The sequence below is a fragment of the Macrosteles quadrilineatus genome, unplaced genomic scaffold (assembly GCF_028750875.1).
Source record: "Macrosteles quadrilineatus isolate MER2022 unplaced genomic scaffold, UCM_ALF_1.0 Scaffold_7__1_contigs__length_78375512, whole genome shotgun sequence".
Lineage (NCBI taxonomy): Eukaryota > Metazoa > Arthropoda > Insecta > Hemiptera > Cicadellidae > Macrosteles > Macrosteles quadrilineatus.
In genome coordinates, this window is record NW_026542600.1 from 58,501,640 (window position 1) to 58,516,954 (window position 15,315).

The 15,315-nt window shown below is 39.0% G+C and overlaps 2 protein-coding genes across 2 annotated transcripts in view; one reads left to right on the forward strand and one right to left on the reverse strand.

The window, feature by feature from the left end:
• The window catches only part of LOC128999032 (DNA damage-regulated autophagy modulator protein 2-like), a 12,204-nt gene extending 6,037 nt beyond the window's left edge, over positions 1-6,167 (reverse strand). The window contains exons 1-4 of the mRNA XM_054425389.1: positions 6,135-6,167; positions 3,460-3,543; positions 3,276-3,368; positions 2,040-2,121 (exon numbers count right to left, since the gene is read on the reverse strand). Coding sequence (XP_054281364.1) covers positions 2,040-2,121; positions 3,276-3,368; positions 3,460-3,543; positions 6,135-6,167 — 292 coding nt within the window. The remainder of the gene's footprint in view (positions 1-2,039; positions 2,122-3,275; positions 3,369-3,459; positions 3,544-6,134) is intronic.
• A 3,768-nt stretch (positions 6,168-9,935) lies between these two features.
• On the forward strand, positions 9,936-14,576 carry LOC128999161 (protein croquemort-like). Its single transcript, XM_054425539.1, has 5 exons — positions 9,936-10,046; positions 11,419-11,549; positions 12,060-12,205; positions 13,010-13,083; positions 14,351-14,576. The coding sequence occupies exons 1-5, from the start codon at positions 10,018-10,020 to the stop codon at positions 14,547-14,549; spliced, it is 579 nt and encodes a 192-aa protein (XP_054281514.1). The 5' UTR covers positions 9,936-10,017; the 3' UTR covers positions 14,550-14,576.
• The last annotated feature ends 739 nt before the right edge of the window (positions 14,577-15,315 follow it).

Genomic DNA, 15,315 nt, shown 5'->3' on the forward strand with positions numbered 1-15,315 from the left:
AGGCGAGTGCGGAATGATCTCGAGTGCAGCAAAGGCCTTTTTCACTCGTGTTACACATTATATTTTTCCTACAGTCACTATAAAACATAAATAATTAGTCTTTCAAACACTATACAACACGTTTTTAGGTTCAGCTAGCAACACAATTACACAAATGGTGCCCTGGAGAAAGTAGTACCCGTGGTCCGTATCACTCCGCTATTTTTCCTCGGCAAGAAATGTGCTCCGTCTTTTGAGAATATAGTTCCGTATGTTTTTGTAATTTGAAGTGGTTTCCGCGCCTAAAAAAAATGCTTTAAAGGTATTTTCTTGTTTATTAAGACCGTAGGAATGTTTTAAAAACGTTTAAAAGAAAAGTCCAGAAAGTTCAGAAATACCAAAACTATAAACACGAAATGACAGGTTAAATCGTAGTTATAATAGTCAATCAGCTGTTCATAGTATTATTATCTTTAAGTGTTGCCAACCTATTTCCAAGCGTACACGGATTACGTGCATAATAAAACCACGCTGTTTTGTGTTGTTTGGTTGGAATCCTGATGTGCGGCAAAGTATAAACCGTGCGGCAAAGTATAAACCGTGCGGCAAAGTATAAACCGTACGGCAAAGTATAAATATGCAGCAATTAGCAGCTTTCTGTACTATAAACAGTACAGGGAAGCCAACTTTGTCGGGTGACTGTAGGAAAAATGATTTTACACACCCAGGTAGCCAGCCTGTAGTGTGATGATCCTGAATTTATCAGACAATGTTATTTGATTAATATTTGATATTTGATTGATGATTGATTTTTTATTTAACAGAAATGTTATTTGATTTTATTTGAGACTACTCACTAAAAAAACCCAACTAAAACTAAAAAACTTTGTTGAACACAGACCTGTAAATTGTTTGTCACATAACTTCAAGTCAGGCCAACATGTTACCTCAGCCCTCTGGGCTTATTCACCGTTTCTGGCATTTAGATTCTTGATTCTTCATGACCAACAACGCATCTCGGTCAAGATCGAGCTTCTTGACGCGGAGAATACCCTGGATGTAATGTGACACACAGGTCCAATTGTCCTCACCCTCCGTCATCACCGGTATGCAGTCCTACTAACTGTTGAGCCTCCAGGCCTTTCCCAACGCTGGCAGTGGAAAAAAGTATGTTCCACGTCATCAGGAATGCCTGGGCAGTATATAAAATCGGGTGACACGGCTTTGCCCATCCTAAACAGGTACGACCGTAAAAAGCTGTGACCCGTCAGAAATTGGGTTCACCTCTCCGCACCGCCGATTAACCCAGGTTGGACTTGCTGTATCAGTCGCCTGGTCCAGCATCACCATGTCTCCTGTTCCCAGCTCTCCTGCCACAGCTGGTAGGTGCAGGTGCGTTCCTCTGTTTGTGCTAGGTCCTCCCCACGGCGCAGATAAATTGCCTTTCTCTCTGCTGCCAAAAGTTTGACAGGGATAGTGTGAAGCTGCCTCATATGGTGTGAATTAATAAGTTAAATTAGAAGTTGGATTATGGTTTGAGATTTGTAACTGGGTAGAATATTGTGTAGATTCAACTTTGTAAAACTATGTGAACTTCAACTTTGAGGGGAAATGAAAGATTCCGAGATAGGGATTGAAAATACACTGATGTGAATGATAAAGACAACCTTTTATTGAATATTATTAAACATTCAAGCTATAACATAGGTATTTCCCTTGTTTAAGCATTGATCAATCGATTCCTATTTCTTAACTTCATTAGATATCAGGATAATATAGTAACATACTAGAAATATTGCAGTCTTCAGGTGAAGTGATTTGGTCTTGTGGTCTCCGGTGATCCTCCATAAGTTAGGGATCGTTTCTGGTGGTGTTTTTTTTCTTTGGTCCCTGAAGAAGGTAAATAAGTCCTCACATGCTGGACTTACGTAGACCAACTCAATACACCCCATTCATTGTTTTCACTCCTCTTCACACAACCTGCTCTTGACCGATTGTCCATTCCTTCTACTCTTGTTTATCTTCCCTTTATTGTCTAGCCTCTGCCTCCCTTAGCCAACCGTCATGATTTTGATTGTGGCCTGGTTTCCCATTTGTTGTTTGATGGATCTCAGCACTCTGACACGGCTGGCTCTGACCGGCCTGGTAGGAGACAAACATTATTGATCTTAGAATCACCAAAATAATAATGGTCGCTAATAAATCGGTATAGTGAAGAAAACTTCACAATACAGAAAGGTTCTTGTGAGGGTACAGGTTCGTTATGCCAAGCTAACAGAGTAGGCAGGTATTTATTTGAACATTGGGCGCGTTCTGGGAACATGTACCGGTGCACCGGTGCCGCACCGGTGCAAAAAATGTGTCGTTCTGGGAGACCGGTGAGTTAACCTAGCAGACAGCTGTTTCCTCTTTTTCCTCCACCGGTGCAAGATTTATGCACCGAAGAAATTGTACGGTGCATAATACACTGGCGGCCTCTGATTGGTCAGTTTCTTTGACAACAGCTTGCAGCTACGGCAAGAAGGCGGGTCCACCGAATAATGTTCATTAGTTTTATAGGTTATGTTGCGTAATGAGTGAAAATTTGTTCAATGAGGGGGTTATATTACGTAATAAATAATAAATAATGATTTTCAAATAATTTATTCTGTGAGGGCAAGTCTGTTTGTTTGATTTAAATATTATAAAGCAAATAGTAGGTGAATGTGTAAATTATAATCCGATGTGTACCGTAAACCGGTGACTAACCGTTCTGGGATACCAAGACTCTTGTCCCGGGGCGGCACCGGTGAGTAAGTCACCGGTTAATCTGCACCGGTGCACCGGTACATGTTCCCAGAACGCGCCCATTGCTTGCATCTCTTATTGAAGTAATAAATTGCCTACAGATATTCACCATCCATGTAAAGGGAATGGATAAGCCGGTAACAATAGAGAGTTAAAGTATTTACGAATGTCAAAGAAAGAAATTGCTGAAGTATAGTTGATTGTAGAATGTTTGTAATTGAGTTTGGTAAGGTCTTTAAGAAGAACAGAAATGGAAACACTGAAGAGGGAATAAGGTTGTTCATGCAATTAGTTGAGAATTTCAAGAGAATGAATCATAAAAAAGGTATTTTTGTAGTGAAGTATTATTATGAAAAATATAACTCAAGACAGCTAAGTGCATGGTCTGAATGTTATTATAATTTTGCACCAATACAAGGAGTTATCAAAAGCGTTGAGGGTAGGGTGAACAGTACGAGGGATTTTGGTAATATTCTAGGTTGATTCCTCCAGCTCGAGGATGATCTTACCAGGTCCTTGTGGTCCAACTTTTCAATCTGATTGAAAGTTGATTGCATCTTCATCAGTAGAGTTCTGTCTTTATCACCACAGAACAGCACCAGCTGAGGAAGTCACCTATTGAATCAACAGCACATCTTCTTCTCTTAAGCAATTGAGCTTAGTTCTGATGAGGCCAGAGATTGTTCTTCCCACCTCCTCTATAGCTGAGTTGATTTTACAAGTATCCAAATTGTTGATGTGGTCAGACTGCTTGGAAATGGTTGCCTCTGACACAACCTGTGTAAAACAGATTAATTTAAAGGAATATGGCATGAAATATGGATTGATGACTCATAAATTATTACAGAATTAATAGGAATGAAATAGGTACCAAGAAAAACATGAATTGAGTGAAATTTTATGTGAAGGCAAGTCTAGAATGAAGTTTCAGGGTTGCTTCTGGGGACCGGGATCGTGTTCAATAAAAATGACTGTGGTGAGAGGGGAACACTTTTAACTTGCCAAATATTCAAAATAAGGAATTTTACGTGCTCAGTTAATAAAGGACTTATGTGATGGACATAGAGGCTAGACCAGGCGGTTGACGGAAAAAGACGATGGAGGATCGGTGGGGATTGTAAGTCACATGGAAAACTCCTGGATATGAGGAGAGAGGAATTTCTTGTCAGTTGACAGTGGCAGGGTATTGTTAATTGGAGGGCACCAGGGATATCTGTGGGGATTTATGGTATTTTGGAGGAAGAAAAATTATTGCAGAATAGAACCAAGAAGATTCATTGCTTCTAAGTTGTGTTCTGCTGAAAAGGAATTATAGTGCAAAGTCCCCACCTTGTTCAGCAGGCAGTTTTGAGTAGATGTGATGAAAATGAGTGTGACAATTTTTTTGAACAGAGAACCAAATGATTAAAATAAATTAGTATTTTGCATAAATAACATGTTAGCTGTCAAAATTAACGAGAATTTAATCGATAGGCAAGGTGTTTCAATAGAATAAGAAATGATTTTACCCTTCTTGAATTCAGTTACGTTGACTAACAAAATGTGTCATTAAAAATCAAAAGACATGATTTAGCCCCTGAGCTGAATTGATGACTGTAATACAATTACCTGGAAACTTCAGAGCTGTGACGAGGTAATTATATTATAGTCATTAAAAATCAAACTAATCTACTTAACAATATAAAAACAAACCCTTACACACTCCTGTTACTAAGTAAATGTACCTCAACTAAACATGGCAAGCGTAGACCTATTTTTTTTTTTTTTTTTTTTTTTAAGGGAGAGGAGGTAAAAATGCTTTTACGCACACAGGTAGCCAGCCTGTAGTGTGAGACTCCTGAATCTATCGCAGACTACTCACTAAAAAACCCCCTCTACTCTGTTGGACACAGACCTGGAATTGTTTGTCACATTACTTCAAGTCAGGCCAACATGTTACCTAAGCCCTCAGGGCTCTCACCGTTTATGGCATTTGGATACTTTAAGACCTACACCGCATCCCGGTCAAGGTCGAGCTTCTTGGCGCGGAGAATACCCTGGATGTAATGTGACACACAGGTCCAATTGTCCTCACCCTCCGTCATCATCGGTATGACCGTGTCCACCGACAGCAGTCCTACTAACTGTTGAGCCTCCAGGCGGGGCCTTTCCCAACGCTGGCAGTGGAAAAATGTATGTTCCACGTCATCGGGAATGCCTGGGCAGTATATGCAATCGGGTGACACGGCTTTGCCCATCCTGAACAGGTACGACCGGAAAAAGCCGTGACCCGTCAGAAATTGGGTGAGGTAGAAGTCCACCTCTCCGCACCGCCGATTAACCCAAGGTCGGACTTGCTTTATCAGTCGCCTGGTCCAGCGTCCCCGAGTCTCCTGTTCCCAGCTCTCTTGCCACAGCTGGTAGGTGCGGGTGCGTTCCTCTGTTCGTGCCTGGTCCTCCCCACGGCGCTGATAAATTGCTTTTCTCTCCGCCGCCAAAAGTTTGACGGGGATGACTCCAGCAACCACCAGGACGGCGGGTTCGGACACTGTTCGGTAGGCGGATGCAACTCTTAGTGCTGCCTGACGCTGCACTCGGGCAAGCCGCATCCTATATACCTCCTTATTTAGAGCGTCTGCCCACACCTCAGCACCGTACAAGAGTACGGACTGGACAGAAGACATTAACAGCCTTCTACGGCTGGACCGAGGCCCTCCGACATTGGCCATCAACCGGCTAAGAGAGGAGACCACCCTAGCGGCCTTGTCCGCCGTACGGAAAATCTGATCCCGCCAGCTAAGCTTGCTGTCCACCATAATCCCAAGGTACTTGGCAGAACGAACGGTCTGGACTTCAACGGCCCCTACCCTCAACGGCACGATGGTGTCAATCCGTTTTTTTGTTAATATCACGATCTCAGTTTTGCTCAAAGCAAGCGAGAGACCGTGGTCTGTCATCCATGCGTTTATAGTACGCATAACTCGGTTCAGCTTTAGCTGAGCCAGCTCAACGCTACGTGCAGCTATCAAAACTGCAACGTCGTCCGCGTACCCAACCAAAACAGTTTCCTCAGGCATTTCAGACCTCAGGAGGCTGTCATACGCGACATTCCAGAGGTCCGGGCCGAGTATGGAACCTTGGGCAGCACCGGAAGTGACACTCATCGTCCGTGGGCCCTCTGTAGTGTCATACAAGAGGAGGCGGAACCGGAGATAATCCTCTATGATACGCATGAGGTATGCCGGGACGTGAAAGGTGTTCTCCAGAGCATCCAGCATATCGCACCACCTCGCCGAATTAAATGCGTTTCGCACATCGAGAGTGACGAGCAGCACAACCCTTCGAGAGTAGTGGTTAAAATCCTCAGCTCTCATCACGGCTTGCTTCACCTCTTCAACAGCGTCAACCGTAGATCGCCCCATCCTAAATCCATACTGCCGAGGGGACAGGTCCCCCGCAGCGACTACGGCTGAATTCAGTCGGGAACGTATCAACTTCTCGAGGACTTTTCCAGCCGTATCCAACATACACAGAGGTCTGTAAGAGGATGGCAGGTCTGGATCTCCCTTCCCCTTCCCAACAAGCACAAGCCTAGCTGTTTTCCAGCACGAAGGGAAAACTCCTTCGACTAGGCAGGCATTGTACATGCGTAAAAGGATCAAGGGGTTAATAGTCAAAACCTTTTTGAGAACTTCGCCGGGTACCCCATCGGGTCCAGGAGCCTTATTGTTCTTCAGGGATAGGACGGCCGCCTCCACCTCTCCAAGACTGAAAAGTGGTACGTCATCCACCCTTCCGAAATCCCGCAGTGGGCGCAACGTGTGAGCCGGGAAAAGGGACTCGACTATCCTCTCCATAGTGGCCCCATCCATGACGGAAGGTGGAGAGCGGGTGCCAAGTTTCTTGGTTACCAGTTTGTAACCCAAGCCCCACGGATTGGAATCGATATCGTCCCTTAATGTCTCCCAGCAACTACGTTTACTCCGGTTGATGGCTCGACGAAGAGACCTCCTAGCCACTCTGTAAGCATCCGACTTACGACGTCTGTCTACAGGTTCTCTGGCCCTGGTAGCAAGTCTTCTGGCTCTCAATGCTGACCGACGCAATTCCGCAATCTCGGCAGTCCACCAGTACACAGGTCGCTTATTGCACCGGGATCTTCCGCGAGGCATAGACTCATCGCAAGCGGAGACGATTAGTCCCATCATGGATGTAACTAACACCTCTGCATGAGCCACACTAGTTGCGGGGGGAACCACCGGTGTTCCTCGTAAGATGGCTTCATTGAATTTTGCCACGTCCAATTTTTTAATATTCCATCGAACGGGCACTTGACGAAACGCGGCTACTTGTCTCTGATGACCATCCAGGACATCAAAAATAATGTACTGGTGGTCACTGCCCGTGTAATCCTCCAGAACTCTCCAGGCTCTGATCCTTGGCAAAAGGGACTCAGATGCAAGGGTTATGTCTGGGATCGTTCCCCGCAGCGTAGACCTATTAGAGCTTATGGTATTTCAAGAATGTAAACCTTTGAAAAGCAAAAACTATACTGTGAAAGGATAAAATGACATAAAGTTATAAATAAATAAAAAATTGGACTACCATCTATACATCACTGATGATTATTTGCAGTTACATTATTGAATTTATAGACGACACATATATCTACACTATAGTGTATCATAGCAACGTTTTAAACAGTTGACATATAACCTTTATTTCCTATCCCTCCCTACCACGTATGCATGGTCTTATACGGCCCGTAGGATATATGGGATGGTTAAGTTTTGTAGCCTCCCTGAAGATGATCTTCGACGGTGGACCTTTTTGTCGTCTCTATGAATGTTCATCCGATTGTGTTTCTCTTCTTTTTTGTGGCCTATCGACCCCTACACAAAAATTAGGTGGTACTTTAACCTTGCTGATCAGTATTGAAGCATATTCAACTCTGAAAAACGCTAAAACTGGTCTTTGTATCCCATGCTTCAAACTAAGTTTTAAAGTTGTAATTGAAATCAAATGGTTTTCTACTTAAGAAAGTTTGGTTATACAGCTCTGTTACCTGATGAATCAGTAGAAGATAATGCTAGTATACAACAAATCTTGAATGTAGGCTACAAATAATTTAATTACTTTCCAACATTACTGAGAATTTCTGCTAAAACTTTCTAAATTTTACGGTATGAGATTCGTGGTACACCTATTCAAGTAAACAACAAAGGGGAGTACCAAACCTTTATTTGTCCGTAAACCATCAGCTGTCAGAGTCTATCACACTTCTAGTTTATGCTTGAAGCCTTTTACTAAACTCAACAAGATTGTACTAATTCATGCTCAAATCCACCATGCTAAACCATGGTGTATAATTAGCGTAAACCAGGGACCTGCAATCACAATTTTGCACGAGCTAGAAAGGCACCGACATTGATTCCGTTCTACCCTTCACACTCCATTCCATTAGTCCCCCCACCCCCACCCAAGATTGTCTGCAAGGTAAAGATGATGAGGAATCATAAGGGGACCTACTCAATCCAGCCTTGGTGTCGTCCTCGTTTTGAGTCTTGTGACCCAGTCCTCTTCTTTTTTGTCTGCCAAATTTCCCATAGCAAATTTCTATTCTTCTCCAATTTTTATTTTTGTTGTGTAACTAACCAATCATTTCAAACCTTGACCATTGCTTTGACTACCGTTTGGTCTATCTTTGTCAGATATCGGCAGCCATCTTAAGTCGAGTGCTGTCACAAGTATTTCTACTTCTAGGCTGACATCTCCCCCTCTATTGTGTTGTGTTTTATACAATTTTGATAATTGAATTATAAACAACACCCATAATGCATGAAAATTGTTTTGTAAGTTTATATTATGAAATGATGACATCTCTTTTAAGTTTGAGTGACCATAGTTTGCAAAAAAATGTAAGATGTAATGCAAAAGTTTGTGTTGACTGGTTTCCTTTTTCAGCTTACACCTCTATGGAAGGTTTAAATTTGCTGATAACTGGAAACAGTTAAATGGAAATTGTTTTTTTGTAAGGTTTGTTGACAAGCAAACAGGAGAAAGTGTGTGCCAGATTGCTGATACTGTTTATTTTAGGTTTACTTGGCCAAGCAGTGTGTCCAAACACATTTTCCTTACACACTCCAAAGATGTTCCTGTATAGCCAAAGAGAAGTAAGACACAGAGGAAACATGCTTGTGACACAATAGCTCTGGAATATTGGGGCAGAAATATACTAGTATTGAGCAAAAAGGGCCTGAACGGCTATTGTTTACAACAGCAGTTGTAGTGCACAGGCTCTTCCTTCTTCCTACAGTGTGAGCGCTGTAGTACCTGATGGTGAGGGGGACGAGAAGAGCGGAAGGGGACGACCAATAGAATTTGCACTAGACACAAGCGACTGGTGCTAGACACAACTTAGTAACTGAGGTAGGGTGTGCTCTACCTCAGCTCGGATTTCTCAGTACGATGTTACTTAAGAGTCCTTGGAGGCTAGGGGCCATCTTGGATAATTTCAAACAGCCGCTGACGAGTTATTTACCACCTCAAAATATTTTTTCAAATACTAAAGTGATTGTAATTTTAATATCTAGTATACTGTGGGATTAGAAATTTACTTTGTAGATTTTATAATTGTTTTTTAAGTTAGAACGTTTAGGCTCCAAGGACTCTTAACGTCGATGTTCCTATACCATTGCACTGAACAGTGCCTTGAAGAGCGCTTGCAAGCTTTCGAATCCGGGTGATTACATCGTTATCCTTAAACCTTTTAGTAACACAAACTGCAGATTCTTGTTTTTTAGAATCTATTGCACTTCCTCCGTTTGTTATTTTTTCTCTAAAAACTATTTGTATGCCTTAAAACTTATGATAGGAACACATTTTTTTACATTTTTACCAATCTTTTAGCCCAAAATTTTTAAAAATATCTAGATTTTAAAAAGCGCCGGACCTACAAAAATATTTAACGAAAAATATGACACCAAGATCTTTTTATTGGGTTCACAATTGGGGCTACAAACAGTAAGAACCAAAACCCTTGCATTTGCGCGCGCCAGACAGGTAGAGCACAGCCTTTAAGTGTACCATTGAATGTGTCCTCTTTATCTTACTTGTCTGTGGTATAGTTTACCTGGTTAGGGGATTGGTATTTATAATATTTAAAAAATATATTTCTTTTGATGCAGGACGAATTACTATCCAGATGAGTGCGGGAAAGTAAAATCTACAATAGGGAACGTCTTGCCTTTGTCAACATACAAACAATACAATATGTCTCTCTTCAATACTGATATTTGTGGGTAAGTCAACATTCTGTGTTGCAATTTTGTGTTAATTTTAATTGTATAAAACTAATTTTAAAGACTATTTCAAAGATTCACAAATAAATGTGATAGACTATGGTATAGGCCTACAGTTGTATGGTAAACTTCTAGAAATAGCTAAGGTTAGTGTACCTAGTCTACCTGATCATTGATTAATATGGCTTACATACCTGCTTATGGTAATCCTTGAAATTGAATTCAGCAATTAGAAATTTAGTTTTGGCTCCAAATCTGTGCAATTCTTAGGCGTCTAGTTGTATACATCTTCTACTAAAAACTATTTTTTCCATTCTTGTAAGTGCAAATCAAACCAAACAAAATGCAATAGGCATTTGTATGCAATAAAATAAAATGCAATAAAATAAAATGCAATGCATAAAATGCAATAGCCAGGTAGTTATTATAAGCGCACAACATGTTTTCTGAAAACACAAGATAGTAATGAGCACATTTTTTGTTGCATTCACAACTCTCTCACAGGATGGAATGTGCTGACAAAGCAACACACTTCCGTTCTACTCAAGTTCACTCTCTTGAGCAACACATTCTCTATTTCAATTCAAATTCTAAATATCGTTATTCATTTTGTACAAGAAGAGTGTCATATAATAGATAAACTTCTACTAAAGAGGTTATTCTAGTACAGCTAATTTTGATGAGTAACTGGCTCAAAAGTGTTCTAAAATACATCACTCATAATATTTATTCTTAAAATAACCTTCTAGAGAGTACTTATTGAGAGAGTATTTATTTTTAATATTCAAACTAAACTCTACTCAATTACCTTACTTCCTAATAACAAGCTACAAATTCAAATACTAAATTCAGTATCAATTTTGCATATCGATACAATCATGTTAATAATCACCCAATTAATTATTAAGTAAGCAAAGCTCAATTTTCTTGCATTTTAATTTACAATCAAAGAATATTGAAGCTTTGAAATTGAATCCGTCAGTGATATTCCATTTATTCAATAGTAACCTTATTTCTTTTTAATGATACTTATTCATTGAAATGAAATAAAATACTCCTTATTTTATTTTCAATTTTTACAAATTATCGACAATGTCTGCAATGTTATGATACATCTAAAATTATAACTTAGTCAGTGAATGAATTCAATACTCATAGCTAACTAAACAAAAGGAGACAAATTACAATACTTATAAAAAACAAGTATCCTCTGTTGTTTTTGGAATCTTATCATAAAAATAATCGTCACACCTCCTTACCCCTCTACAGGTTTGCTAAACCGTGATGTGATTTCCTGCTACTTCACATGAAGGGAAGTTTTGTATCCCTTTGTAACAATACAGTTAGTAGTAAATGTTGACACATTTTTCAGGACATACACATTGGACTTCCAGGAGCCAGTTATGCTAAATGATTTACCCGGCGTGCAATACCAAGCAACTTCGTCAATGTTTGACAACTCTGATACCTGCTACTGTCCACGTAAAAACTGCCCTCTCCCAGGTAAGTTGGTGTGTTTTATATCTAGATATCAGAGAAAAAAATTGGATGGCATAAACAGTGTATTTAATCACACCAGGTTTAATGTCTAAAGAGTACTGTACTTCCGCCCTGGGGTATCGGTTCGATTCCCACCACTTAATAATTGCAACATCCCTGAACATTTTAAAATAAAATGATAGTGCCGTGACCTAAAGATTACAATCCCACCTTCCTCTCTGCACCTATCAAATTAAAATGATGTTTATGAATGAATACTGTAAGAGTAATCAAAATATAACAAATAAATAAGAAAAGTATTTCTGAAAATGCTGTATTTTTCATGGTCTAAAGACAATACCTATGCTTAATTTTTATTTCAATCAAACGAAAAGCAAACATTTATGATGGATTATTCAGGATGATACATTCAGAAAACAGTAGAATGAATAGGAGTTTTTGTCATTGAATCTAGATCTTCATGGTACTTTAATTTAACTAGTTTCATTTGAAGTAAAACTCTAAACGTTTCAGGTGTCAGAGACATATCAGCATGTAAACAAGCACCTCTGTTCATTTCACTGCCACATTTCCTGAATGCAGACCCAAGTTATGGAGAAGCAGTGACAGGATTGAATCCTGATGAAAATAAACACTCTTTCTTCATGTCACTGGCTAATGTAAGTTATTGTTGTCTCTTTAAACTATAGTCAATGATATACAGTACTGTATGTGGTGATCTATTGTTTTTACGCACAATAATTGAATTAATTTTGTTTGGGGTCCAAAATGAGACAATCTTATAAAAATTTGTTAGTTTGTCCAATGAATATAGAACCTTATAAAAAGCGAAACCGCCATATTAAAAGAGCGCTACAAAGATCGCCGCCAGCGGTTTAGATCCTGGTCACTATGCCACTATTTTTTGTCAGTACAGTTCACCCTTTTACTGTACCAGCTCACCCCTGCACAGGCCTATGTGGCCCATGTGGATAGGCAAATGCAAGGTAAAAGACGCTATAAACCTCTTTAAAAAAATCTAATATTTAGATTCAAAGTTTTCCTTTTTATTTTTGGTTTTTTTGGGACGCCTTTATTTCTTCTTATTTCTTCTCACACTTATCGCTAAATTTCACCTAACTTTCAAATTCTTTGTTTTGCTAATAACATTAATAACCTACGGAAAGTAAATAAAGATACGTCTTATAGCACCTAAAACATATATTTACGCTTAAACTGTTACTCACAAGACGGTAAATATACAAAAGATGGTAAGTGGTGATCGATTTCGATTGGACACTCCAATCAAAATCGATCACCACTTAAAATCTTTTGTATATTTACCGTCTTGTAAGTAAGCGTAAATATATGTTTTAAGTGTTATAAGACGTATCTTTATTTAATTTCCGTAAATTTAATAACACGTACAATGCTGATCAAGAAGTTGTTCATTAATAACCTATACAGGAATTATTTATTTTCAGCTTACCTCTGTTCCAATGGTTGTCAGGGTTCGATTACAGACAAACATACTACTGGAGCCAATCCCTAACATGACGTAAATATTCAGTTTTGAACAGTGCTATTTTTTTTAGTTTTAGCTTAGTAATAGTAAGCATCTCTTACTATATTTTGATAAGCATCAATTCCTGAGGAACATTCATAGAGATATTAAAAAGCATTGAATCTCCATCAACCTTATTAAAAACGTATTTGCTCACTAATAAGGTAATAGTTTTTTTTTTTTGTTTTTTTTTTGGTAATGGTTTAAATACCCGATTCAGTCAATCCAATTGTTGTGTTCACAACTAGTTTCGATCTTCTAAGAGATCATCATCAGGTGAGTACAAGGATACTTCATATGAAGGTCGTCATGATTAAAGGTTTTTGACACATACACATAATCAAACACAAACACGGCACATACACACATACAGCCGATAAAATAAAATTGTAAACACGACGAGTGGACCAATGTTATTAATGCAAGAGTTGAGTCTAGAAATCATCATATGTGTGTGCGCTCTACTATGAGTTTGTGTTCGTTCATGTGAATGTGTCAAAAACTTTTAATCATGACGACCTTCATAATATGAAGTAAGCATCCTTGTACTCAACTGATGGTGATCTCATAGAAGATCGAAACTAGTTGTGAACACAACAATTGGATTGCTTGAATCAGGTATTTAAACCATTATTACTAGTTATTCTTCACAATCCGGAGGATATTCACACTACAATATATTTGTTCAATTTAAATACAATCTCTATGTTAAATACAACTTTGTTCTGCCTGATAAGTCAAGTACAAGTAGATATTAATAATCCAACAAATATGTGACCTACAAGTTTTTCAGCATACCAAGTGTATAATGTTAACCACCCCTAATCAAAAGCAAAAAAAAATTTACACGATTTTATGAAGATTTAAGAAACAATGATATTGCTTTAATGATATAAAAAAATATATATTTTTAAGAGTTTTAGCTTACATACAATGCTGCATGTAGACTAGATTGAAACAAAAATGATTTATTATTAGTAATAAAAACTCTACACATTTAAAAAATCTAAAAGAGTTTTATGCTGCTGTACTGTACAGAAATAATTTCCCCGCCTAGCAACAGGGTTAAAGTCTACATTTACATCTAAAGTAAGATCTTCACTTGATGGATTATCATTCCTGTCAGACTGGCAAATGTCTGATTTTCAAGATCGTACTGTTCTGAAAACAGTTAGTAGTTTCTATAGTACCTGAAATCATGTTTTAGTTCATATCACTGAAAATAAAATTAAATAGACAAATATACACATTTTTGTTCCAGTTTTTTCCATAATGTGACAACAACTTACTTCCCTATGTATTGGGTGGATCAATACGCCATCTTAACTCCTGAGTTAGCGTCTATGATGCATCCTCTTTACTCTCTCTCGGACTGGGGTAGATGGGTCATCCTCATCATCGGAGGAGGGGTTGGAGTGATTTTTGGACTCTTGGCACTCATACTGCGTTGTGAAAACTAATGGTTTTGGAAATTAAAAGAATGTATCTCATAGAGTTTCCTTTAAGTTCTATTAATATAAGAATTAAAAGTTTATTTTCTAATCACTAGTCACATGGTTGGGAAATACTGCAAAATAATATCTAGTTTTGACTGGACATTTGGTCAGGGTCGCTTCAGTAAATGGGCCCATTGAGCACGGACCCATAGGTGCAAGAGCACCTATGTAATTCTCCGGCAAGGAAGGGGAAAGGAGGCGCAATTATTTTTGAGCCAATGGTGCGACACATGCAACCGTGTGCCTGCATTTGGTAGTATTTTAGTGACCATTCATCCATATTACATTACATTTGCTTGAACTTTTACAGCCCCAACAAAATCTTGTAAATGTACTTTATAAGCATTTTCAAATGACATACTGGGTTGATATTCTTCTTTTAAAAAGGACTTTAAATTGACATGTTACTCGATGGGGGCTCTGCATTTAAATTTTGTAAGCTGTCCCCAAAATACAGGGAGCCAAATTGTCATACCATCCAAAAAGTGCACTTTCATGTCTGTGTGTGTTCTATCTGCCTGTTTCAACTGTGTGTAGTTTTAACTTAACAGCGTCCAATGGACTCAACAATTCGAACTGGACCGCCTAATGATAGCGTAATGTCGTGCTGAAACCTAGGTCGCAGAAATCGATTGTTTTGAACTAAAAACCAAATACAAGTATCAATACTACTTTGCCTATCCAAGTATATGTGTTGAAACATTCTAGATGAACTGGTTGGGATGTGTAA

What these genes read in the sequence shown, in the direction of transcription:
- LOC128999161 (XM_054425539.1), top strand. Translation starts at nt 10,018, where the DNA reads ATGTCTCTCTTCAATACTGATATTTGTGG. An exon ending in TTCAATACTGATATTTGTGG is followed by an intron (nt 10,047 to 11,418) that starts GTAAGTCAACAT and finishes CACATTTTTCAG; the next exon opens with GACATACACATTGGACTTCC. An exon ending in TCTTCATGTCACTGGCTAAT is followed by an intron (nt 12,206 to 13,009) that starts GTAAGTTATTGT and finishes ATTTATTTTCAG; the next exon opens with CTTACCTCTGTTCCAATGGT.